The following is a 27667-nucleotide window of genomic DNA, read 5'->3' as shown; positions in this document are numbered from 1 at the left end:
AGTCCACATCAGGGGCAAAGGTCGCCGTGAGTCAGTTCATTGATCACAAGACCAGTGAGGCTTTGCTCAAATTTCATAACCGTTCGTCAGACAGTAGCCGGATTCCTGCTCCCCCAAGCACAGGAAAGGGTTGGAGAAATTGTATGGAAACTCCACAAACGAGCTGGCCGGGAAGGGGTGTCCCAGGTAAAAAGATAAACCAGAGAGCCTAGGGACAGAAGAGACGTCGATAGTGGAATGATTAGAGTGCATCACATTTTGACTGGAATAGATGGGGCGGACTGCAGGAAGATTTCCACCATAAATGTGGTGATTAAAACGAGGACATTTTCGGATAATTAGTAAGAAGATGATGGGATTTGAGGGGCAGTGAAACTGGTGAGTACCTGCAGGAAAAGTCCCGAGAGACTCTACAGGCTAAGCGCTGGACGATGGAATTAACAGGGACGCAAGCCGAATGGCCGGCAGTGACGAGCGAGACAGAATATCGCGGGACTGCGCGACTGTGAATATGGAAAGATTATTGATCAGGTTCCAGTCAATGTGATCAATGAGAATGGGTCCTCGACTTTCCGCGTTAACGCGCTTGCCCAAAGATCCACTTCTCTGCTCTACGACTCACTGAGCATGACCAGAAACCAAGTGTGAAGTGGTGTTAATACGGATTAGATCCGGTGTTTGGAGACTAGACTGCAAGGGATGGAAGAGACTGTTCGTTCCGCTGTCACTAAATGGCTCTGGAAATTATGGCCCGAGATTCTGACTCTGCCGGTGGTGTCTGGGAGACGGGCCGTTTAATTCACAAGCGTGTGGACGGAAAGAGGAAAGACATACAATTAATACGAAGGACTGATGGAGAACAGTCACTCTAATGCGACGCACAAGCTGGGCTAACCGGGGAGTGGCATTTGTTGCAGGAATACGGGAAATGGAGGGGTCTCCACTGCACTGGGACACTGAGAACAGAGGTGAGGGCAGTGGAGTAAACGGCGATAATGAAATGAAGTGTTTGGCGTGGAAGATGGCTTTAAGATGAATGAATCGCGTCCTTGTACCCGATGTAGATTAACTCCCTATTCCCAAGAATGGAGTGTGGATGTCAAGGACGTTGAGGAATATCAGAGGGACGTTATGTAAAGCTGCCGGAAAGTCGATCACCACAAAACTAATTCGTTTTCGGGATTATTCGATGTTTAATCGTTCGACTGTTACGACACCTGCAGCACCATCCCGGAGCTTGGTCTGGTTACGCTACAGATTTCCCAGTAGAGGTGCCACAGTTATGTTCGTTGGGAAATTCAGACATCACTGGGATCCCTGAGCTCTTGCTCTATAATGCATAAAATGTATTGGACTGTCCTTAATTCTACCAGTCAGTGACATTTCGTAGCCGTGATTCCTCTCCTGTTTTGAACACCCTCTCCCTCTTCAAGGTTCCACACACCATAACTAATCTGTGCCTCCATTTATCTGTCATCGAGCCCGCGATATCTCATTACTTGAGGGTCTCTGCGATCTCGTTGATAACATTCACCCTCAGGGAAACACGTTGTCTCTGCACTCTCACAATTTCACTTTCAAAGAAGTCTCACAACGGAAATGCAACTTCTTATTAAGCTCCCAGTCAACCTTCCACGGGTGTTGTGGAATGATATTTAAATCAGACGGTCCAATTCAAACACATTTACCACAACTGCTTTGAAACTTCGTGGGTTATGGTTATTATCTGCAGAAGGATCGCCCATTGATACTTTTATCTATGAACTCCCATGAATAAGTCTTGCTCTATTGGACTGTATCCTTACTAACGGGCAATATTTTTTGTGATTGGGCTACAAAAATTCTACTCCGCTTGTTCTTTCATTGAATGAATGCAGAGCACTGTGGACGTAGGATAATAAGGTAAACTTTGGCGTATTTTCTAGTGTTCAGTTATGTCTCTTCCACAACAAAGTCTTCGGTTGTCGATGCATGCATCTGAAAAGATTGACAAGTCATCGTCATAAAGAGAAAATTTACAACTGTTTCAGCCACACTGTCCATCAGTCATTTTGCAGGAATTCTGCGTCCATCATCTTTTAATTCACTTTAGGAAGCAAGGATCAGATGGATCTATTGAGGAATATAGGGTAGCAAGAAAGGAGCTACAGAAGGAGCTGAGAAGAGCAAGAAGGGGGCATGAGAAGGCCATGGCGTGTAGGGTAAAGGAAAACCCCAAGGCATTCTTCAATTATGTGAAAAACAAAAGGATGACAGGAGTGAAGGTAGGACCGATTAGAGATAAAGGTGGGAAGATGTGCCTGGAGGCTGTGGAAGTGAGCGAGGTCCTCAATGAATACTTCTCTTCTGTTTGCACCAATGTGAGGGAACTTGATGACGGTGAGGACAATATGAGTGAAGTTGACGTTATGGAGCATGTTGATATTAAGGGAGAGGAGGTGTTGGAGTTGTTAAAATGCATTAGGACGGAGAAGTACTCGAGGCCTGATGGAATATTCCCCAGGCTGCTTCACGAGGCGTGGGATGAGATGGCTGAGCCTCTGGCTGGGATCTTTATGGCCTCGGTGTCCACGGGAATGTTACCGGAGGATTAGAGAGAGGCAAAAGTTGTCCCCTTATTCAGAAAAGGTAGTAGCGATAGTCAGGGTAATTATAGACCAGTGAGCCTTACGTCTGTGGTGGGAAAGCTGTTGGAAAAGATTCTTAGAAATAGGATCTATGGGCAGTTAGAGAATCATGGTCTCATCAGGGACAGTCAGCATGGGTTTGTGAAGGACAGATCGTCTCTAACAAGCCTGACAGAGTTCTTTGAGGAGGTGACCAGGCATATAGATGAGGGTAGTGCAGTGGATGTGATCTATATGGATTTTAGTAAGGCATTTGACAAGGCTCCACATGGTAGGCTTATTCAGAAAGTCAAAAGGTATGGGATCCAGGAAAGTTTGGCCAGGTTGATTCAGAATTGGATTGCTTGCAGAAGGCAGAGGGTCGTGGTGGAGGGTGTACATTCGGATTGGAAGGTTGTGACAAGTGGTGTCTCACAAGGATCGGTTCTAGGAGCTCTACTTTTCGTGATTTTTATTAACGACCTGGATGTGGGGGTAGAAGTTTGGGTTGACAAGTTTGCAGGCGACACAAAAGGTTGGTGGTGTTGTAGATAGTGTAGAGGATTATCGAAGAATGCAGAGAGACATTGATAGGATGCAGAAGAGGGCTGAAAAGTGGCAGATGGAGTTCAACCCGGAGAAGTGTGAGGTGGTGCACTTTGGAAGGACAAACTCCAAGGCAGAGTACAAAGTAAATGGCAGGATACTTGGTAGTGTGGAGGAGCAGAGGGATCTGGGAGTACATGTCTACAGATCCCTGAAAGTTGCCTCACAGGTAGATAGGGTAATTAAGAAAGCTTATGGGGTGTTAGCTTTCATAAGTCGAGAGAAAGAGTTTAATAGTCGCGGGGTAATGATGCAGCTCTATAAAACTCTGGTTAGGCCACACTTAGAGTACAGTGTCCATTTCTGGTCGTCTCACTATTGGAAGGATGTGGAAGCATTAGAAAGGGTACAGAGGAGATTTACCAGGATGCTGCCTGGTTTAGAGAATATGGATTATGATCAGAGATTAAGGGAGCTAGGGCTTTACTCTTTGGGGAGAAGGAGGATGAGAGGAGTCATGATAGAGGTATACAAGATTTTAAAAAGGAATAGATAGAGTGGATAGCCAGCACCTCTTCCCCGGGGTACCACTGCTCAATACAAGAGGACGTTGCTTTAAGGTAAGGGGTGGAAAGTTCAAGGGGGATATTAGAGGAAGGTGTTTTACTCAGAGAGTGGTTGGTGCGTGGAATGCACTGCCTGAGTCAGTGGTGGAGGCAGATGCACTGGTGAAATTTAAGAGACTACCAGACAGGTATATGGAGGAATTTAAGGTGGGGGGTTATATGGGAGGCAGGGTTTGAGGGTCAGCACAACATTGTGGGCCGAAGAGCCTGTACTGTGCTGTACTATTCTATGTTCTATGTTCTACTTTCTAATGGAAATAAAGGCCTAATTTCTATTGAACCGTCGAGACGCGTATTGGGAATCTTGCAGGAAAGTGGAATATCCGAGGATCCCACTCCACCTCCGTTCACATGGGGAATTTTGGAACTCGACACACAAACACCACCAGACAGCAGAATTCAACAGGGATCTTAGTGGCTCTCTTACCGCGCGGTTATGTTCCCACTTTGATGTAGAGCATACTATAAATATTTTTTATTCAAAACCTTGTCTCCATAAATTTGCTTCAAGTAACTTGTTTGTTACTAAACGCTGTATAAACCATAGATTTTAAAACTCGCGGGTCTTCTAGTGCTCGGCGATTTCAGGATCATCTTTGCTAACTTATAGGAAGCAGTGTCACTCGGCTGTTTGGATACAGAATTGCCTTTCCTATTGAAGACAGAGTGTAGTGGTCGTTAGATCTTACTCTGACTCAAACTTTACCTGGCGGTGTCCCTCAGGGACCCGGGTTGGTACCTCTATACATACTGCATGGGGCTTGGCTGAAACTTGGTAGAGTGTGTTTGTGATGTTGGTAATGACGCAAAGATTGTTGCCTTAATGGATAGCGTAGTGCTTTGCCGAATAACAGAGCACTGTCTATCTGATGTAGATATGGGCAAATGGAAGTTAATTCGGGCAAGTGTGAGGTGTTGTGCATTGGGAGGTCTGGAGTAAAGGGGAGGGACACAGTTAATGAATTTGCGATTAACAGCGTCGCTGCACAGAGGGACAATGGAACCATATCTCCAGAAAAGGTAGTTTGGGCAGTAAGGAAGACAGCTCGATAAATCGCTGGTTCAGCCGCAATTGAAGCACAGTGCAGAATTCTTCTTCCCCCATTATGTGTTGTGGAGGCGCTGGGTGGGTGCCGAACGGGTTCAACAGAATGCTACCTGGATTAGAGGATAAGGGATTTAAAGAGAGGTTGTGCAAACTTGGTTTGTTTCCTCTACAGTTTTGGAGACTAAGGGGAGACCTGTAAATCTTTTATAGAATTACGAGAGGCATCGATTGAAAACCGGCATCTTTTCCCCATGGCGGAAATGTCTAAGGCGAAAGCAAACGGTTTTAATGCTAAAATGGAGATGTACGGGTCGGGTGTTTCTACACGGAGAGTGGTGGGTGTCTGGACGCTCTGTAGCGGAGTAAATACGATACAGACGCTTGGAATGCCGATAGATATGCAAATGAAGACGGTGGTTCCGACCAATGACAGGACAGAAGGGATCAGGCGTCATTAGCTTCGTCAGTTGGGCGGATCACGGTGAACGAAGAGCTCCTTTGCTCTACCGTTTGATGTTCCATGAGCTACATTATCACCGGTGTGACACTTCAGTCCAAAGCAGTTGCTGTACATTTCACTTCTGGAACTTGATATCAGCATAGACGATCTCGTCTCTTTGAGTCGGCTGCGGGTCGCCAACACGACACGATTCCTGGGCGACGCCCTGCAAGAGAACATATTTGTATTCCACATAAAGACAAAGCTTATATTTGGCTTGGAAGTGAAGAATGGACACAAGCGAAATCCGGATGAAAATCTTTTCAATTCTGGATGGGAGTTCCATTATATTTTGATGGGAGTTCCATTATATTTTGATGGGAGTTCCATTATATTTTCTGAAGACAATAAGATAATTACGTTGAATTTTGGATTATCCCACCAACCACCGCTCATTTACTCTTCACATCAGATCAGCCGTATTCCCCTCTGCTTTCTCTCCAAATCCAGACACCTTAACGTCTCTTTAGTCTGTCCACTCAAGCCACGTTGATACATTTTTGTCACGGAGCTGCAAGTCGTTCCATTGTGACCTTTGACATTTAGGGTGGGTGTCGGGGATGGAACTCACGGGAAACCCACGATATAACGAGAACACCGTGTAAACTTTATACCAATAGATTATGACCCCCTGATTGATGGTGGGTTACTAATTTCCCAAACGGCTGCAGAGCAGCAGCGTAATATTAAAACACTAAACCTAGTAGCTGATTCAATTCTTCTTATCAAGGCAACGAAAAAGAGAAAGCGTTTTTAGCAAATATCAAGGCAAGACCAAGCAAAAGAGCATCGAAATGTGAAAGAAGATATTTGCCATTCCTTCAGTGTCCAGCGGCCCATCGGCTCCTCATTCCCACCAATACAGCCATCAGCACGGCCTCGCCAAGTATCACAACACTATTTGCAACGACTCTCTTGCCTGTGAAGTATAACCGGCTGAATAAAAGCAAACTACGTTACATGAAAATGTCACTCCAGTTTGACGCTGCTTACCATGAAATTTATTGAAGGCGTCACAGTACTGTAGACGATCGAAAACTCGGAAACAGCTGCAGCTTTCTGTCGTTGCTTCCTAAAGCACCAAACAGAGACGGGTTACAAATTGGTTGCAAACCATAGAAATGATTTGCAGCGGCACCGCGACGAGGAGCAATATTTCAATAACTGTGTCTCTTATGGTTTATCCCCCGGCATTCTCGTTCAGAATAGTTCGAGTGGAGCCGCCTTATCATGTCGCGCACAAAGTAAACGTGAGGGTTATTTATTGTACAGCCTTTAATGTTTGCCCAAATTAAAAACGGGTGAGCATGTTTACAGAGCGTGGTCGTTTAAAATACAAACAAAAATGTTCGAAGTTTTCGGAGTGAAAACACAAGGAAACATCGAATTAAGTGGAACAACGTATGTAGAATTCATTGTTCAATCCCACGCTGTCTTAATTCGGCCTCTGAAATTGTCCTTCTAAATTCCAGTTTATTGCTCCTTTAAGGCAGATGGTCAGATTCTCCTTTGAGTGGCAATGAACGAAATTTGGATTATTTACCGAAACTGGTTGGCATTGGGCACTACCTCCCCTGGGTTACAAATCATACATACCGGCACACTGCAATCGTGCAGAGGACGACAATCAGAATGACAAAGCCGGCTCCCACCCCGCCTGCTGTCAAGCAGATCGTCCGGAATTCTGTTCCTGAAATGGCGAACAAGGGCACGGAATGAGCCATCAGAACTGATATTTTGATAACGTGCTTTCAGAATGCAGACCCATCCCCTAAAAAAGAATTCACCGCATGTTATGTCTACATGATTGTAATTTGCGATTCCTCCCGCAGCTCTCTTGTGAAATGTGAGCACAAAGACCACCCCTATTGCACGTTTTAAGAGACTATTAGAGGCTCCGTGGTTTTATCTGGTATGTTACTCACTGGAAAACGTGGTGTGTATGAAAATCCTCTCACTGCACCGTACGTAAATGAAACTATGCGCAAACTAACCACAAAAAAGGAGCAGTTATCAAACATCATTGCAAATCACATAAAGGATTCAAAGAAGTTACGGCCATGATCACGCGCCAAAAGCTACTGACGTTAGTAGCTGGTTCTTCGAAAAGGCGAAGAAACTGGCGCAACAAGTTCAGTTATTACAATATTAATCCAGAAATCTAGGTTCATTCTGACCTCCAGTACTGTAGGTAGATTTTTGCCTTCTCTCGGTGACCGGCGGGTGTCCTCCGGGTTCTACACCCAAAGCCGAATTAAAATCTCGAACAGAACACTACACCACAATTCATCCCTTCAGACCCCGATGTTGTGCCGTCTTCTTCGCCGACTCTATTATCACGTAACACTTCTCTCTTATAGTCCATTTTCTACCATCCATCTGCCTACCCAAGTTTCTTCAATGTCGCCGATACGTCTGCGTCTGCAAGTACCCTCGCAGAGGTCCCGCGCACCTATCACTGTCTGTGGTAAATACTTCATTTTGACATCTACCTACCACCCCCCCATACGTTAATCTCCTTAAAATTATTATCCTCTCGTATTAGCCATTTGCGCCCGTAGGGGAAAACTATGTGGCAATCCATGTCACTTAACATTTGCTAAACATCTATCGAGTCTCATCTCATGTCCCTTCCGTCCAAAGTGAAAAAATAAACTATCCAGTCGCCTCTCATGTCTCTTCAGTCAACAGTGAAAAAAATAAACTATCCAGTCTCCTCTCATGTCTCTTCAGTCAACAGTTAAAAAAAAATATCGAGTCTCCTCTCATTTTCATGGGGGGCGGGCCGCTGGGAGCGAACCCAAATGTAAGACACACACACACTGAAGTACTAGGAACAGGACTGGGCGTGTCAAGTAAGCAAGGAAAGTGGGGAAGAAACGACGCTGGACAAGACACAGGCCCTGGACGAGGTTAGGATATTGTACAGGGCCTGGGCTAGGACTAGACTAGGAAACCGGGAAGTGGTCGAGGAAATAGGAACTTGGAACCTGTACAAAGACTCCGAGCCAGAGACTGGACAGGGGCCCGGAACCTGGGTCTTGACTCGGGCTCGGTCCCCGGATCTAGGCGAGGACAAAACGTGGCTACGGTACAAGGAGTGGCAACAGGACTGGACGTGAGACTCCTAGACAGGACGAGGGAAGCCAGTACCGGGCAGAGCGAGGTATTCTTGGCCTGAGCGAGGCACATGGACACGACGAGAACACGAAGCCTTGGCTTGGTCGAGGGAGAACAGGAACGCAGAGCCTTGGTCGAGGGAGAACAGGAACACAGAACGCAGATCCTTGGTCTTGAGAGCCAGGAACATGGAACACAGAGCCGGGACTCCTCCTTGGGAACAGGTCGTAGGGCCGGGTGTCATACACAGAATGCTGAAAACGACGAGACGGTTCCCAAAACAACGTAGTGGAAAACGGTGGGGCCTACCTAGCGAAGGCGTGGACACAGAGACAGTTTCAACTCAAGGTAGCGGCAAACGGCCGGACCTACCTAGCGAAGGTGAGGACACAGTTCCAAACAACGAAAGACAGTTCCTTATCCAGACACAGCAAGGCCCCGATCTTGCCCTGGCAGTTGAACCTGACGGCGTTACAGGCGAGGACACACGAGAAGGTAGCAGGCGAGACTTCAGAAGTAAGGGGAAGGGGAGGGAACAGTCCAGCACCTGAAGTTGAACCCAGGAGCTGTTTATGTAGCCAGCCCAAAATGAGAATCATGTGCCTCAATTAAGGGACACAACACGATAAGGGAAAACCAGAAAACCTGGAATAAGGAACGATGGACTGGACTGTGAACCAGAACGCGGACTTCACGGACCGAACCATAACACTCATGTCCCTTCAGTCCAAAGTGAAAAGATAATCCCAATTCACTCAGTCTATTCTCATAAAACATGCTCACTCACCCGGACAGCACGCTGGGAAACCTATTTTGCTCCCTCCGTAAAGCTTCCACATTCCACCCTAAATTGACTCTAGTGTTCATAACTGGTGGAATATGGGTTGTGGTAGGGGATGTTATGAGCATGTAGAGATAATTTAAAATTGGGTTAATGTCGGATGAGTGGAGAATTACGACCAGAACGAGCTTAATGGATCGAAACCGTGTTCCCACGTCATACGGCTCTAGAAAGACATTTATCCGTAACCCACGTTCAGCCGCCTTTTGCGCGGTAAACTGAAGGTCCAAGACAAAATTCTCTTTGGGATCCAATCCTCTCTCCGCCAATGTCTGTCTGGAAATCACAGTCAATTTTAACTTCATGTCAAAGTTGACATATGATTTAATCACGAACGTCATTCGCATTGTCTTCTTTCAATAATTAATAAATTAGCTATTCCTAAACGTTCGACTTAGATATGTTTAAAATATAGTTTATATACATATACAGCATGTGGCCATTTGAAAGTCAGCTGTCAGGTGCCCATCGATGCTGTCGGGCACCAGGAATTCACGATGAATCGGCTGAGGTTATGCTCACTCAATACCAAACTTCCTGGCAAGAATATTGGCCGGAGGAGCTCTGACCACCCGTTGCCACTGACCACAGTGCCTTTCTGACCACAGGGTATATGGACAGAGAGCGCAGATTTATCCTCATATCAAAGGTATGGAAAGCTGCAGGGCACGGGTTTAAGGCGAGGTGTAAAACAGTCGGAGGAGATTTGACGCATTTCTTCAGCCGGGGGTGGTTGGATTGTGAAATGCAGTAAGTGAGAAGTTAGTGAAGGAAACAGGAAATATCTCGTTGAGCCGTTAATTTGTAAGCGCATAGAAGTCTAAGACTAATAGCAGGTAAAATGATATTAGTATTGTAAATACTTGTTAGTCAACATGGACATGAAAAGCCGTCGGGTCTAATTCTGCTGGGCGCTACTCTGTGATCACAAACAAGAGAAAATCTGCAGATGCTGGAAATCCAAGCAACACACACAAAATGCTGGAGGAGCTCAGCAGGAACTGAGCAGAAAACACTGGAGGACTGATGAAAGGTCTCGGCACGAAACTGTGCGCTTTTCCACAGACGCTGCCTGACCTGCTGATTTCCTCCGGCATTTTATGTGTGTTACTGTCTGACAGTCAGTCTTTAATCCAAATGGACTTTGCTTCATCTACTGACTTGATTTGGGTAAATTTGACTAAATAGGAGAAAATCTGGTTCACCATTCTCACTCCCTCAAATTACTGATAGTTATAATATGCACCCTCGGAACGGAGCGGGTATTCAGAGGCGCGGTAACCGTGGGTATTCCCTGCAGAACATGAAATCGCATTTCCCATTCTATCTGCACGGGTCAGATTCACTGAGCTCCGTATCACGTTCCCGTCCGTCTCCCAGACCGCGACCACATCCTCCGACCTGAGCTCCGCCAGGGCTTCCCCGTCGATGCTCCATGAAGCGTTTGCCGGAGGGTTGGCTCTGACCTTGCAAACACAGTTCGTCACGGTCTCAGTGCTGGTGCACGCCAGTTCAGTTTTGGGTCTGTCTGGATATGGAACGACAAGTGAGAAACGAATGCTTACAACTGGTGACAAATTCACGCTGCGGAACACACTCTAAATGTAGATTGATTTTACTGAATTATGTAAAAAAAACTGCAAAACGGCAATTACTAGTTAATTATATTTAATATTACCAAATATATAACGATAATTATATACAGCGGTTTCGGTTAATTGCGCGATCGTTTATTCGGGGCAGCCGCTTAGATGGGACAACTCTTAAAGAACAAATCGAGAAAATACCCGGGGCTCCCTTCGTTTATCTGGGACACTGAGCCACTTCATTGCGACGGGAGAGTGTTATAAAACACATTCTAACCTGCGTCAGACGTGAGCACTTGAGTGGCCATTAGGCACCGCACTGTTCTCAGTGCAAAAAGTTTTTAAATAGCGTCCGCTGCGTGTGATTTGTTCAGATAAGGTGACTTTTGTCACAGGAAGTTGGCGGGAAATTAGTAGTAAGACAATTCAGAACTCCTATGTTCCTGCGTTTCATACATACACGCTGAGATATTCCAGTAAATTTAAGGTTGCCAGGAAAATCAATCAGATTTTGGGGATTTCGTAGCAAATTTAGGTATGAGTGGAAATCTAGGTGGTCATAGCGATAGAAATATATGGCAAATCCCCAGAGTCAGTAGCGGGGTTCAGGACTGAACCGGGATCGATTGAGCGTCAGGACTCATGTTTAACTGGCTACGTCAATAGAAGTGACAAGGGGGCGTAGAGGCGAGGGAAAAGCTTTCCATCGTCTGTAACCCAGAAAAAAATGCTGGAGGAACTCAGCAGGCCAGGCAGCATTTGCGGAAAAGAGTACAGCCGACGTTTCGGGCCGAGGCCCTTCATCAGGATCTTTTCCGTAGATGCTTCCTGGCCTGCTGAGTTTCTCCAGCATTTTGTGTGTGTTGCTCGGATTTCCAGCATCTGCAGATTTTCTCTTGTTTGCCATCGTCTGTAAAGAGATTATGCATCCTCCCCGTGACCGGGAGCGTTTCCTGCCGGTGCTCCGCTTGCTTCCGCGGGTGTGGTATGTAGGTCCTGGAAACCAGCCGACACTTGCAGACTGCCCTCAGCTCACCTTTGAACTCTATTGACCCTGGAAACCAGCCGACACTTGCGATGGGGTGCGGTGCCGTGTCCTACTCTGCTAAAGAAGCGAACAAACCAGTGGGCCAAACTTGGACGCAGAGAGCGAGGAGGCGACTGCCTGAGTAGAATATCACCCACACTCACACTGAACGGAAACGCTGGTAGAGCTGTTGGAGACGCCCACGTCGTTTACAGCCAAACACCAATATTTCCCCTCGTCTACTGATGTGACATCACGCAGAAGCACCTTCAATTCTCCGGTCGAAGATGCACCGATATCCTCTCCATTTCTCACCCAAAGTAAAGTGACGGGAATTGTCCCCCAGCTTCTGCAGTACAGTGAGATGGAGCTGCCTTCCAGCGCGACCACTGACCGATTGACGGTCGGTTTCTGAGGAAGTTCTGAAATAAAACATAGAATAATAAATGTTCTCCTTCGAAAATCAAATCGATTTAAATTCAGTGTTCCATACTTAGAATTCATTAAAAATGTTTCCATTCTGAAAACCTTTAAGCTATATCACTTTTACCCAACCACAACTATGACGAGGCGTCTTACAGTATGTGAAACCAACAATGGGCAGGAATTCTGTCTGCCCTGAAATACAGGAAACGATCGGAATTGTACTGAGCAGTCCAATGGCGTTAGTCTTCTGCCACGTGACTGGTAGCATATAATAATAATAATAATAATACCACCAATAACAACAACAACAACAATAATCATAATAATAAAAATAATAATAATAAATCGGACGTGGTGTAACTGGGTTTTCTGGCTCCTTTGTTAATCCGGACTCTGACAATTCAGGAACACCGTTGGTTCCTCAAGCGTCTGACAAGGAATGTTTCCCGCCCTTTCCCGAAGCTCACAGGGCCCTCCGTTCCCGCGTTACTCTAATCAATAATGCCGTACGCTCTAATCAACAGGGATTATTTTACTGTGGGTATTTACACCAATTGTGAATTCGAAGTGTGTCGGGGCATAATCAAGTGAAATTCACATCCAGTTGTCAGAAAAGCCTCCTACCCCTGCTCCATCAACATGGCGTTTCCATAAGACCATAAGACCATAAGACAAAGGAGCAGAAGTAGGCCATTCGGCCCATCGAGTCTGCTCCGCCATTTTATCATGAGCTGATCCATTTTCTCCTATTTAGTCCCACTGCCCCGCCTTCTCACCATAACCTTTGATGCCCTGGCTACTCAGATACCTATAAATCTCTGCCTTAAATACACCCAATGACTTGGCCTCCACTGCTGCCCGTGGCAACAAATTCCATAGATTCAACACCCTCTGATTAAAAAAATTTCTTCGCATTTCTGTCCTGAAAGGGCGCCCTTCAATCCTTAACTCATGCCCTCTCGTACTAGACTCCCCCATCATGGGAAACAACTTTGCCACATCCGCTCTGTCCATGCCTTTTAACATTCGAAATGTTTCTATGAGGTCTCCCCTCATTCTTCTAAACTCCAAGGAATACAGTCCAAGAGCGGACTAACGTTCCTCATATGTTAACCCTCTCATTCCCGGAATCATTCTAGCGAATCTTCTCTCTACCCTCTCCAACGTCAGCACATCCTTTCTTAAATAAGGAGACCAAAACTGCCCACAGTACTCCAAGTGAGGTCTCACCAGCGCCTTATAGAGCCTCAACATCACATCCCTGCTCCTATACTCCATTCCTCTAGAAATGAATGCCAACATTGCATTCGCCTTCTTCACTACTGACTCAACCTGGAGGTTAACTTTAAGGGTATCCTGTACGAGGACTCCCAAGTCCCGTTGCATTTCAGAACTTTGAATTCTTTCCCCATTTAAATAATAGTCTGTCCGTTTCGTTGCGATTGTCGGATTTTGCCGTGTTTCTGACAGCGACACGAGATAGGAAACGGGGCAGGAGCTGTCAGAAGTCACAATAAATGGTTTCACGTACAGTACATTTAGAGAGGTTGAATGAGTCGGAAAGCACATGGCAGGAGCAGCTTCAGTTCGATAAATGTAAGTTATCGACTTGGGTTGGGAGAGTTTGCCCAAATGTTCGCAAATAAGTGTTCATTGGAAGCAAAGATAATAGGTGAGACAAAAATTAAAGGCAGCAAAATGTGCGTTGGTCCTTACTCCAAGAGGATTTGAAAATACGAGCCAACACATGACAATGGGTGTATTTGTGGTGACAACACCGGGGACATTGGGCACTGTTCCCGTCTCAGGAAGAAAGACAGGGGGAACACAGGGATGCTCTTGGCTTCATGTTGCAATGGTCTGACTATCGCGTGAGGTTGAGTGCACGAGGCAGATGGCACAGATGGATTAACGTCTCGATGACGTGTGTGACATTGTGACGTCTCCATCCGCCGGGTATTTCCGTCCGATGGATCTCGGGAAGAGGTTTATTCATACAGATGACACAGGATAAGATATTCATGACAGAGCGATACGATACTTATCCACTGGGAAGAGGTGGAACCGAGTAATTCCCGGCCACAGAGAAATGTGGGATCCGTGTCCCTCAATAGACGGGAGGACATGGGTAAAGATCGACATGGCAGAGAGATGGATAAGGTTAAGAACATAAATATGCGATATAAAAATGGGAAACATCAGAGAAAAATAACAGGATAATCAGCATAAATATAAAAATAAAATAATTAATCTTGCGGGGCTGAGATCAATCGGATATGAGAAAGAAGGCGAAACAGCTCCGGACATGTGACTGAAAGGGAGGGGGGAGGTAGTACTGGGAGGTAGCGAACAGTGGAACACTTTCCTATGATGGTGTCAAATATTTAACCATTAAATGTCGGTTAAGTCTACTGAATGAGGAATGTGTCGTTAATTTGTAAAGAGAATATAATCTTATCAATCTGACCGATGGGTCATGCCCAATAGGCCAGAAAATACAGTTGGAAGGTGAGGGAGACTGACCGACAAATACAACCTTTCATCAGACAAACAGCATGATCGAGGAGTCATATATAACTGGGGAGATTAATATCAAGGCGGCTAACTGCAAGATTCGCAAACATTCCGTTCCTTAGGATTGCATTGGGTCTCTTTGTGACAGTGCGGAAGGTCACGGACGCGGGAGTAGGAGAGATAGTTAAAGTAGCGGGTAACGGGAAACTCAGCATTCTTCCCGCAGTCTCCAGTATTGCCGGGATAATTAAAGTAGCGGATAACGGGAAACTCAGCATTCTTCCCGCAGTCTCAGGTATTTCCCCGCAAAGCGAATGGGCGCTTGGTTCCTCCAGTGTAAGAGAGGCCACAATGCGCAACCGATCCCAACTGTGCTAATGAGCAGAGCCGCCTATTCTGCCGCTATTTTCAGCCGTTCTGTTCAAACCTCGGTCCACTGATTAAAACTGGATCAAAATTGTATACTAACAGCATTTCACAGAACTACCAGCAAAGTGTTACTGAGTGAAATCTCAGTTTCGTAACTTGACCGCCCGTGTAGGGCAGCAGTGCGCCGTGTGTTTCGATTAATTTCGTGACAACACTGGACAGACACACCAGGAATTGATACACCTGAGGAGGCAGCAAACATTCATATATTTTCTCGTGTCCCGTTTCCTCTTTGAGAACACATGCTTACCTTTGACGTCCATGGTAATATTTTCCTTGGCCCTTTGGACGCCCTTCGCTAAAACAGCGCATCCCAGAGATTCCCCGTGGTGAGCGAGTGAGGGAGTGAACGTGAGCGCCGACGTCACCACCCGAGTGCCAGGACCTTCACTGACAACCTTCCCTTCCGCTTTGCTGTCCTGTGCCGTAACCACGTGAACTGAAACTATCCATTTTAATTCCAGTTTGTCTCTGGAACAGCTGTCGGGAATGGAGCAGGTCAAACGCGCCCTTTGTCCAGCGATCAGATCCTCACCAACCGAGATCCGGGGCTTTTCTAGAACAGAAGAACGCGTTCAGAAGGGTGTAAATTTCAATAATACAGATATAAGTAAAAGAAACGTAGAAATCATGACACCTCGCTATTTCACTGTCTCCCTTCAGCACGGAGTTTTGCGTACGGTAATGGTCGGCCCGCCAGAGGAAGGTAGTGTGTGCTCCGGGGAGAGTGCAGCGGAGATTCACCAGGCCTTTGACTAGATTGGAGAGCTGGAGTTATGGGCAGAGATTGGGCAAACTGGTTTGTTTTCCAAGGAGCGGTGACCTGATGGAATTAGAGAAGAGGCCCGGGTTGGGGAGAGGGTGAAAATGCTATCTCATGGTAAGAGTGTGTAAAAATCAAGGCACGTGCGTTACAGAGAGACAGATTTTTAAAAGAGGACTGGGGGGCAGGTCTATGCAGAGAAAGACGTTACGTAAAACTGCCTAGTAATAACTATTTTACGATAAACTATGCCCCACTTGACGTCTCCACCTCGCTCAGTGAGGTGCTTGAGGTATGGCCCTACTGCGGGAAAGCAAAATCGCGGCAGATGAGCGGAAATATCAGCGTGAACGCGGGGTGCCGAAGGTCCCGTTTCTGAGCTGTATGACAGTATAACGCCAAGAGTAGGACCATTCGCTCCATCTAATCTATGCTGTCCCCCAGTGCAATCGTCTGAATTCCTTACCCTACTTGCTTCCCCGCAGCCTCCCTACTCTCAATCAACGAACCTGTTCTCTCGCTGGCGCTGAAAACATCGGTACGTATTTCAAACGAACACCTGGTGGTCTTTGTGTTTGGGGAGGGAGCTGCCGCATTAAGGCGGTAGTTGACCGAGGTGGAGACGTCAGCAGGGGCCCGTACAACCCCAGATGAAAACACACACGGCGTGTTTCTATATTCACTCGTGTTCTGTGCTTAACCAGTGAAGGAAAACATCGTTTTTGCCCTTTCGTGTGTAAATTGCCCGGAGAAGCGCGATGCTGGCCATGACAGATTGGCGTTATACCCAGATTATGAGATTATGAAGTTCAGTTAATTTAATAAAACTCTAGCATTCGGATATAACTGCACGTTAGTAATGAAAATGGATGGCGTGTGTAGTCACCAGTCTAGCAGCGTCCTCTCCTCGCCGACGTGACTTCACATCTACATGAAAGCACAATTGGAGAAAGTTTACAAAACAAACTAGGACCACTCACCCCAAACAGTGAGAAAGGATTGTGAGCTTCCGGGTCGATTGGTCGTAATGGGAAAGGTCGTGTATATATCTACTGTGAATATATATGAACCTTCGTCTCTCTTCTTGGCATCATTTATTCGCAGAGAACAGTCTCCCTTTTCAGGTTTGCCGCTGAAATCTGCTCGGTCGATCGAGCTGCGACGGTAAAAAGTGAGACTACTGAAATTATATTCAAAGACGGCTTCAAGTCGGGTATTTCGAAATCTGGTTGACAACCACTGTGCCCGCAGTCTGCTGGGAAAGTCGGGAATGCGAAAGGCGCAATCGATCTCGGCACAAGCTCCCACTACCGTCGAAACGTTTTGCTGCATCGTCACCGTCATTTGTGTAGAAACTGGAAATGAGAAACAGGATCTGTAATTATTTCCTCCAGAAGCTCATTCAAAACCATTTCAAGTGTGGAAAATAACTGGTTGTGAGCTTTGTGGGCCCATTAATGTACAGTCGGCCACCATAATTATATACATTCAAAACTGATATCAATAGACAATAGACAGACAATAGACAAGAGACATAGGTGCAGGAGTAGGCCATTCAGCCCTTCGAGCCAGCACCGCCATTCGCTGTGAACCTGGTTGAATCATCCACAATCAGTATCCAGTTCCTGCCTTATCTCCATAACCTTTGATTCCGCTATCTTTAGGAGCTCTATCCATCTCTTTCTTGAAAGCATCCAGAGACTTGGCCTCCACAGCCTTCTGGGGCAGAGCATTACATAGATACACCACTCTCTGGGTGAAAAATTTTTTCCTCAACTCCGTTCTAAATGGCCTACCCCTTATTCTTAAACTGTGGCCTCTGGTTCTGGACTCACCCATCAGCGGGAACATGCGTCCTCCCTCCAGCGTGTCCAATCCCTTAATAATCTTACATGTTTCCATCAGATCCCCTCTCATCCTTCTAAATTCCAGTGTATACAAGCCCAATCGCTCCAATCTTTCAACATATGACAGTCCCGCCATCCCGGGAATTAACCTTGTGAACCTACGCTGCACTGCCTCAATAGCTAGAATGTCCTTCCTCAAATTTGGAGACCAAAACTACACGCAATACTCCAGGTGTGGTCTCACCAGGGCCCTGTATAGCTGCAGGAGGACCTCTTTGCTCGTATACTCAATTACCCTTGTTATGAAGGCCAGCATGCTATTAGCTTTCTTCACTGCCTGCTGTACTTGCATGTTTGCTTTCAGTGACTGATGTACAAGACCACCTAGATCTCGTTGTACTTCCCCTTTTCCTAACTTGACTCTATTTAGATAATAATCTGCCTTCCTGTTCTTACCACCAAAGCGGATAACCTCACATTTATCCACATTAAACTGCAACTGCCATGCATCCGCCCACTCACCCAGGCTGTCCAGTTCACCCTGCATTCTCATAACATCCTCCTCACATTTCACACTGCCACTTAGCTTTGTGTCATCTGCAAGTTTGCTAATGTTACTTTTAATCCCTTCAACTAAATCATTTACAAAACAGCTGCGGTCCCAGCATCGAACCCTGCGGTACCCCACTGGTCACCGCCTGCCATTCCGAAAGGGACCCGTTAATCACTACTCTTTGTTTCCTCTCAGCCAGCCAATTTTCAATCCATGTCAGTACTCTTTCCCCAATACCAGGTGCCCTAATTTTGCCCACTAATCTCCTATGTGGGACTTTATCGAAGGCTTTCTGGAAGTCCAGGTACACAACATCCACTGGCTCTCCCTTGTCCATTTTCATAGTTATATACTCAAAAAATTCCAGAAGATTAGTCAAGCACGATTTCCCCTTCGTAAATCCATGCTGACTCAGACTGATCCTGTTATTGCTATCCAAATGTGTCATAATTTCATCTTTTATAATTGACTCCAGCATCTTTCTCACCACTGACGTCAGACTAACCAGTCTATAATTGTCTGTTTTCTGTCTCCCGCCTTTCTTGAAAAGTGGGACAACATTAGCCACCCTCCAATCTACAGGAACTAATCCTGAATCCATCGAACATTGGAAAATGATTACCAATGCGTCCACGATTTCTAAAGCCACCTCCTTAAGTACCCTGTGATACAGACCATCAGGTCCCGGGGACTTATCAGCCTTCAGACCCAAAAGTCTATCCAACACCGTTTCCTGTCTAATATAAATTTCCTTCAATTCATCCATTCCCTTAGGTCCTTTGGTCACTATTATATCTGGGCGATTGTTTCTGCCTTCCCTAGTGAAGACAGATCCAAAGTACCTGTTCAACTCGTCTGCCATTTCCTTGTTCCCCATAATAAGTTCATCCGTTTCTCTCTTCAAGGGCCCAATTTTGGTCTTAACTTTTTTTTTCATTTTCACATACCTAAAGAAGCTTTTACTATCCTCCTTTATATTCCTGGCTAGTTTACCTTCGTACCTCATTTTTTCTCTGCGTATTGCCTTTTTAGTTATCTTCTGTTGCTATTTAAAAGTTTCCTAATCCTCCGGCTTCCCACACATCTTTGCTATGTTATACTTATTCGCTTTCATTTTTATACTATCCCTTATTTCCCTTGCCAGCCATGGCCTCCCCTTACTCCCTTTAGGATCTTTGTTCCTCTTTAGAATGAACTGATCCTGCACCTTCCGCATTATTCCCAGAAACACTTGCCATTGCTGTTCCACTGTCATCCCTGCTAGGGTATTGTTCCATTGAACTTTGGCCAGCTCTTCCCTCATAGCTCCATAGTTCCATTTGTTCAGCTGTAATACTAACACTTCCGATTTTCCCTTCTCCCTCTCAATTTGTAGATTAAAACTTATCATATTATGGTCACTACCTCCTATTGGCTCCTTTACCTCGAGGTCCCTGATCAAATCCGGTTCATTGCACAACACTAAATCTAGAATTGCCTTCTCTCTGGTAGGCTCCAATACAAGCTTCTCGAAGAATCCATCTCAGAGGGGCTCCACAAACTCCCTTTCTTGGGGTCCTGTACCAACCTGATTCCTCCAGTCTACCTGCATGTTGAAGTCCCCCGTAATAACTGTAGCATTATCTTTGCGACATGCCAATTTTAACTCTTGATTCAACTTACATCCTACATCCAGACTACTGTTTGGGGGCCTGTAGATAACTCCCGTTAGGGTCTTTCTACCCTTAGAATTTCTCAGTTCTTTCCATACTGACTCAACGTCTCCTGATTCTATATCCCCCCCTCACAAGGGACTGAATATTGTTCCTCACCAACAGAGCAATCCCACCCCCTCTGCCCATCAGTCTGTCCTTTCGATAGGACGTATATCCTTGAATATTCATTTCCCAGGCCCTGTCCACTTGAAGCCATGTCTCTGTTATTCCCACAACATCACACTTGCCAATTTCCAACTGTGCCTCAAACTCATCCACTTTATTTCTTGTACTTCGTGCATTCATATACAATACTTTTAATTAATTACTCCCCTCACCTCCCGTATCAGTTCCTATTTCACTTGGCCATACTCTACGATCCCTTCTTGAGCTTTCTACTCCGTTGGTTCTGTTGTCTTTCTTAAATTTTCTTATTCTCTCTTTCCCTTTAAATCCATCCTTATATTTCCAGTTAGTCCCCTCCACCCCCCTCACTACTTAGTACCTCTAACTTTTCTGAGCTCAAGCTGGTAAAACGTGGGCTAGGGGCATAAACACGCACACTCATTTCCCAATTGCTTGGAGCTTACGGACTATTCTAGTGATGTTTAGGATTGTGGATTTAGGGACATTTACATGAATATCGGTTTCTATATGTTCTGTGCGTTTGGAATGGCTGTATGTATTCAGTAAGTGGTCTTTGTTTGTTTATCCTGTGTTATTATGTCTGGGCGGGTATCCTGGATTGTCCTGTCTGCAATAACGGATCGGTCGGAATACAATTTGCGGGACCCAGACTCGAAAACTGTCATTGTCCGGATCGGGGTCCCTTTAAATTTACCTTGTTTATGTTACGATCTGGACCGTTGATTCCCTGTTTTCGCTTGCCCCTCGATTTTGGTGATTAGAGGCAATTAACACTCGGCTGAACCGGTAGTTTATAGTCTCCGGCTTTCAGCCGTTCGGCGCGGGAGCGTCTGCAAATTCATCCAAGGTACGGTATGCCGATGTCATCTGGCCGGAGCAAGCCTACTCTCTGCCGAAGCGAGTGCCGGTAATTCGCCTCTCCTCACCGGAGCAACCCTGTCCAGTTACCTCGCCAAAGCGAGCCTGCAAAGTTTCCTAACTGAGGTGGGACCGTCAGTTAACCTGACGGAGGGAATCAAGAACCGCTGTCTACTGTTCCCGAGCCGAGTAGAGAGCTCGCCACTACTCGGAGGCTCCAAGCCTAGTCCTGGCTCTGGCAGCATTCAAGTTCCAAGCCAAGTCCTGGCTCCGACGGCATTCAAGTTCCAAGCTAAGTCCTGGCTCCGGCGGCATTCAAGTTCCAAGCCAAGTCCTGGCTCCGGCGGCATTCAAGTTCCAAGCCAAGTCCTGGCTCCGGCGGCGTTCAAGTTCCAAGCCAAGTCCTGGCTCCGGCGGCGTTCAAGTTCCAAACCAAGTCCTGGCTCTGGCAGCGTTCAAGCACCAAGCTAAGTCCTGGTCCCGGCGGCATTCAAGCACCAAACCAAGTCCTGGTCCCGGCGGCATTCAAGCACCAAGCCAAGTCCTGGTCCCGGCGGCATTCAAGCACCAAGCCAAGTCCTGGTCCCGGCAGCATTCAAGCGCCAAGCCAAGGCCTGGCCCTGGCGGCATTCAAGCACCAAGTCAAGGCCTGTGCCTGGCGGCATTCAAGCACCAAGTCCAGTCCTGTCCCTGGCGGCATTGAAGCACCAAGTCAAGTCCTGGCCCTGGCGGCATTCAAGCACCAAGTCAAGTCCTGTCCCTGGCGGCATGCAAGTACCAAGTCAAGTCCTGGCCCTGGCGGTCTGTGATTCCTGTCCTACTCCCTTGTCTGAATCCCTTCTCTGCCCCTTTCGCCTCTAGCCCTCGTCTGCAGCTCCCGCCTGCACTTCGGTCTAGTTCCATCGCCAGGGCTAGATAGGTACTGTCTGGTGTGCTTTGGTCTTGTCTTGTCTCGTCCTCGCCTCCGTGGGATAAGTCAGGCCGTCTTGCTGTTGCCCCGCGAGGGGTCATGAGTCCCGGCCCTATGTCTTGTACCCAAGGTGGGGTCCCGACTCTCTGTTCTGTGTGTGAGTCCCGGCCCGATGTCTTGTACCCAAGGAGGTGTCCCGACTCTGTGTTCTGTGAATGTGTCCATGGTTACATGTACCTGCTCTCCCGAGACCGAGGCTCTGTTTTCCATGTACCTCCTCTCCCTAGCCCATGTCATGTCCTTGCCTGGTTCTGGGGTCCGAGCCCGACGCAAGACCCAGGTACTGGGTCTTTGCCCAGTCTCGAGCTCGGAGTCCATACCCTAGCCTCTTCATGTCTCCTCCAGTTCTGGGAGCCGATTCTGAGTCCAAGCCCAGACCCTTGTTCCAGCCTAGTCGTAGTCCTGAGTCCTTGTCCAGTTCGCTATTTCCTGCTCGTGCCTTCCTCCCTTGGTATCGAACAATAAACTAAATCTAAGTAACCTCACAAGTTGTGTCATGCATTTGGGTCCACTCTTGCTCTCAATGCCCTGGCATTGTGACAAAAACTGGACCAGGCGTGTATTTGTAATGAGGTAGGGGATTTTTATGAGTTTGCATTTTAAAGGGAGATTGTGGTAAATAAGACTTTTTCCAGGTGATTGTGCCTATGCAAGTGATGAAATTCAGTTAAACTGCTGGAGGAAACTGAAATGTTTGATTCTGGTTGTTTTCTCGGCATTTTCTACATTAATAGTCTTCAGTTTATTGGTCTTTTATTCTGTTTTTGATACTTTTCAAGTTAGCCACGTGGTCCTGTGACGCCACAAGGAGCCCGATTCTGGGCAGAAGTCTTCAACTCCTTGAACTCTTCCTTGAACGCCAAGGGAAACAGTCTGCCCAGATTGGGGGATGTCTACCAAGGAGGGTCACACTCTTCCCCTGGTCATTTTCTTTTCCTTTTGTACTGATCATTTCCTCATTGTTTCTGGGTTATACTTCATTCAATCTTAGTAGTGTGTGCTTCTTAACAGAATGCATATGCTCGCGTGGAGTGCTGAATTTTCTTTTCAATAATGAAAAAAAAAATCTTTGGAAGTTTCATCTGACAGTTGAGTAAATTTAGACCAGGATCAGAATGAGGTTTATTATCACCGGCATGTGTCGTGAAATTTGTTAACTTAGCAGCAGCAGTTCATTGCTATTTCATAATATAGAGGAAGAAATAATAATATTAACAACAACAAATAAATAAGTAAATCAATTGCAATGTACGTGTATTGAATAGAATAAAAATCGTCAAAAACAAACATGATATATATTAAAAAGGGAGGTAGTGTTCACGGGTTCAATGACCATTTAGGAATCGGATGGCAGAGGGGAAGAAGCTGTTCCTGAATCGCTGAGTGTGAGCCTTCAGGCTTCTGTACCTCCGACCTGATGGTAACAGAGAGAAAATGGCATGCCCTGGGTGCTGGGGGTCCTTAATAATGGACGCTGCCTTTCTGAAACACTGCTCCCTGAAGATGTCCTGGGTACTTTGTAGGCTTGCACAAGATGGAGCTGACTAGATTTACAACCCTCTGCAGATTCTTTCGGTCCTGTGCAGTAGCCCCCTCCCTTCGCCCCCCATACCAGACAGTGATCAGCCTGTCAGAATGCTCTCCACGGTGCATCTATAGACGTTTCTCAGTGTTTTTTGTTGACATACCAAATCTCTTCAAACTTCGAATGGAGTGCAGTCGCTGTCTAACTATAAGACCACCGCCGGATGCAAACTGAATTGCCGCCACCGTCCCTTGCCCCTGGGTCCGCTGTGTTGCGATCCGCCGCTGCGGGCTGTGCTGCACTGTGGCGGGCCGCTGTGAGACCGGTGGTAGTTATTGGTGCACCGCCTGGTATGCGTCCTGGAGCCGCCCTTCGGCGCCGGGGTAGAGTGTTGTCCCCGGTACAGCCACACGGGCCCCCGGCGGGACAGCAGGTCCAGGACAATGATGCAGGACTCGCGGATGTCGGCCAGCCACACCGCGTGATCCGCTGTGTTTTTTCCCACTACGATGCGCGGTCACCTCTTCCCTCTCATGAGCGCACGGTCGCCAGCCGGACCACCGTCTTTAAGCACCCTGGCGCGGATGGCCGGTCCGCTTCCGAGGCATCTGCTGCCCTCCACCACGCAGTCCGTGGACAAGCCTTGCTCTTCACCCAAACGGTCCACCCGGAGAGGCGGCACCGGAGGGGTTCTGCTGGAGGTCTCAGGCGGCGCCGCCCGCTCGACGTTTCCCGGTGGCTGCGCTGGGCTGTGGCGTGGTGCAGTACCGGGCCAAATGGCCAGTCTCGCCACACCGGTAGCAGATATCAGTCCACGGCACGCTGCGGAGCCGTGTCCCCCAGGTTGGGGAGCTTGGGTACGCTCAACCCCGTCGGGGTTCTCTGGGACGGCACGATGCTCGGTTCATACGTTCTCCCACCGTGTCAGCGTCCCGCCTTGGATACCCGGCCCGCGAATGCGTGGGAGGTATACTGCTCGGTCCCTCGACTTGTATCAGATATCAGACCTGCCAGTCCACAATTGTGCTACAAGTTCATCCACCTATCGGTGTAGACGGTGAAGTCAGAATTCACACCTGCAGTCCTGTATTCGTCACTCTTTTCCACTTTGTCCCCCTTTTACGTTTCAACTCATCCCCTTGACTACGATGTTGCCCCATCATCAGGCTATTCTTGCTAGCGGTCTCACTACACACTGCTCCTATTTGCTTAACCAACTACCCCACCCTCAGCCCTATCATTCTGGTTCCTACCCCCCTGCCAATTTCGTTTGAACTCTCCAGAGGACCTCTAGCAGACTTGACCGCACAGATATTGGTCTCCTTCGGGATCAGGTGTAACCCGTCCCATGTGTATAAGTCGTACCTTCCCCAGCAGAAATCTCAATCATCCAGATATTTGGTCCCCTGGCCCCTGCGCCAGTTCCTGGGCCACGTATTTATCTGCCAAATTCTCCTATTCTTACCATCACTGGCGAGAGGCTCTGGAGCAAACTAGAGTCCATCACCCTGTTGTCTTGCTTTTCAGCTTTCTACCACGCTCCCTGACATCTCTCTTCAGGACCTCCTCAATTACCCTGCCTATGTCATTGCTGCCAATTTGGGCCAAGACTTCGAGCTGTTCGCCTTCCCCTTCAGAAGACCGTGAACCTGACCCGAGATATCCCTGACCCTGGTATCTAGGAGGCAAGACACCATTCGGGTGTTTCCATCGCGTCCACAGAATCTCGCCACTATTTCTCCATCCATGGACTCTCCTCTCAATATTGCAGTGCTCTTCACCTCTCCTCTCTTCCGACCCTGAGCACCAGAGACCCGGCGCTGCGGCTCCCCTCTGGTAGTTCGTCCCGCTCAACAGTATCTATAACAGTATACTCATTACTGAGGGAAACGGCACGGGAGTTCTCTGTACTGGCCACCCATTTCCATTCCTTCTTCTGACAGCCATCCAGTAACCCGCCCACTGCAGCCGAGGGTGACGGCTTCCCTGTAGCTCCTATCTATCACTTCCTCAGTCTCCCGTGTGAGCCGAAGGAAATCGAGCTGGAGTTCCAGTTCCTGACCACATTCCCCGAGGAGTCGCGGTTCTGTGCACCTGGTGTAGATGGGATTATCCTGGAGGCTGGAATTCTCATAGAATTCCCACATCTCTCACACAGAACGCAACCCAGTCCCTGGACCATTCTCACTGCACTAACGGAGTACTCGCGGATCAGCGATGAGGAAAGGAGGAGGAGGAGGAGATGGAGAAAGAGAAGAAAGAAGAAGAGACGTACTAGATACCTACCTCAACAAGCCTGATGAGCAAATAATTCTAATATTTGACTTAATTGTTTGCTTTACGATGAAGGAGCGTGAATTTTAAACCGCCAATTTGTAGAAGCCGGTGGCAATGTATAATTCGGTTGCTTATTTCTGATTTTATACTATATTTTCTCCCGATTCTGTAAACGAGAGAGCGGGTTTAAAGCCGTACAAAACAATAGTGGGCTTAGAGAGTCGACCAGGAATGGCTCCATGTGATTTTGCAAACGGCGGTTGTTCTTTTACGGATATTAATAGATTATAGTGTCCCAATACTTCACCAGTTACTGTGGGAATTTCACAGGTATTGGGTGTAGCTTAGATATTTTAAGAGCTTCTATTAACCACGTGTGGGGCAGAATCAGGTGCTTTATGGCACTCAGTATAACAGCGTGAAAGATTTCTGCTTTTTGGCCGGACTTGATTTAGAATTGAAGAATCTGCGCTTCTGCAAGTATATTATGGTAATCTAAGTGAGTGCTGAGTAGTTGCGAGATACATGGTGTTACAATTTTATATACAGTTTGTAAACAAGTAATAGGACGATATTTTGATGGGTTGTTTGTGATTTCTCCTTTTGGTAAGAGATATTTTTGTCTTATCAAACATTCGGGCACTTTCTCAGAATTTTAAGGAAAACGGTTGATATGTTTTGATAGGTACGGATCAATATAGATTATTACTATTATTATATTTAAAATAATTTATTCTTAGATAAGTGCGCTGCTCACTAGACGCGCTTTTAAATGTGTAATGCAATAACTCTTCTTTCTAATTCACATAAATGTCATCTATCTTAGCGCAGAATATATTTTATAAGTTAACCAACACCCGGTGAAAAACGATAACAACGTCTCTCTCTCTCTTTCTCTCTCCTCTATCTCTATTTCTATCTATTTCTCTCTTACACACACACACTCTCAGACTCACTCTTTCTCTCTCACACACACTCACTCTCTCTCTTTCTTTGTTTAGCAACAAATGATAACAGCACACCAACGTATTCAACTGTAATATGTCAACCCTAAACTTATGAAACACTCTGTGGATCATAATAATATCTTCTTTGCCCTGCTTCAAGCTTAGTAAAGATTTTTGCTCCCATTTCTCCGACATTTTCCCATGCGCTAGGTAACACCATTCACAAACTATGCTTAAATAATTTTACCTTCGGGAAGCGTCAAGAGGAAAAGAACCAGAGAGCCGCACGTGGCCATGAACATTGCTGATCGCACTGGCCGATTCGGGAGTCGAATACTCGGTTTGTTTTCCCATCCGCCCGACCTGGGATGCCTTTGGTAATGGCTGTTCAGCTGATGGTCAACTCTCATTCCGCTCATCTACCCAGCCCTGCTGACTGTGACTGTCAAGACAGCCTGTTGGTGCTGTGTATTGTGAGATCCCCGCTCATACCGGCTGCTGGCACGTTAGTGATCAATAAGCTGTTGCTGGATATGCACACACCCAGGGAACACCCCAAAATAACTAAAGAGTTGTTTTCTCAAACCAATACTGGTATGCTACTCACGCATCTTCCTTAACCTTTTCTTGTTGTGGTTAATGCATGCGAATCTACACCATATGCCCACCGCCCACACTTGCTGAGGCCTCACTCTTTCCGGAAGCGAATACAACACCGAAGACGTGGATGCCCTCACTGAACTTAGCTTGACCGCCATGTGTTGCGACCTGCGGTTCCTTATGGCCGCTGGTCTGAGTCAGGCTGGGCGCCTGTGACG

The 27667-nt window shown here is 46.9% G+C and overlaps 1 protein-coding gene across 2 annotated transcripts; it reads right to left on the bottom strand.

Moving 5' to 3' along the window:
- Positions 1-1921: 1921 nt before the first annotated feature.
- Positions 1922-27215, bottom strand: LOC140207753 (myelin-associated glycoprotein-like). 2 transcript variants are annotated; one of them, XR_011888644.1, is made up of 9 exons: positions 27097-27215; positions 17012-17386; positions 15519-15824; positions 12064-12321; positions 10533-10814; positions 6922-7015; positions 6319-6397; positions 5334-5491; positions 1922-1977 (listed from the first exon to the last, which is right to left on the bottom strand). XR_011888644.1 is itself a non-coding variant. In XM_072276312.1 (8 exons), exons 1-8 carry the CDS (start codon positions 27149-27151, stop codon positions 5402-5404), a joined length of 1539 nt encoding a protein of 512 aa, XP_072132413.1. In that variant the 5' UTR covers positions 27152-27215; the 3' UTR covers positions 4237-5401. The 2 variants fall into 2 exon arrangements, 1 of the variants encoding a protein (XP_072132413.1); XM_072276312.1 differs by lacking the exon at positions 1922-1977 and having other exon boundaries at positions 4237-5491.
- Between the last annotated feature and the right edge of the window lie 452 nt (positions 27216-27667).

The sequence above is a fragment of the Mobula birostris genome, chromosome 13, assembly GCF_030028105.1.
Source record: "Mobula birostris isolate sMobBir1 chromosome 13, sMobBir1.hap1, whole genome shotgun sequence".
Classification (NCBI taxonomy): domain Eukaryota; kingdom Metazoa; phylum Chordata; class Chondrichthyes; order Myliobatiformes; family Myliobatidae; genus Mobula; species Mobula birostris.
This window is presented reverse-complemented; position numbering and strand designations above follow the sequence as displayed.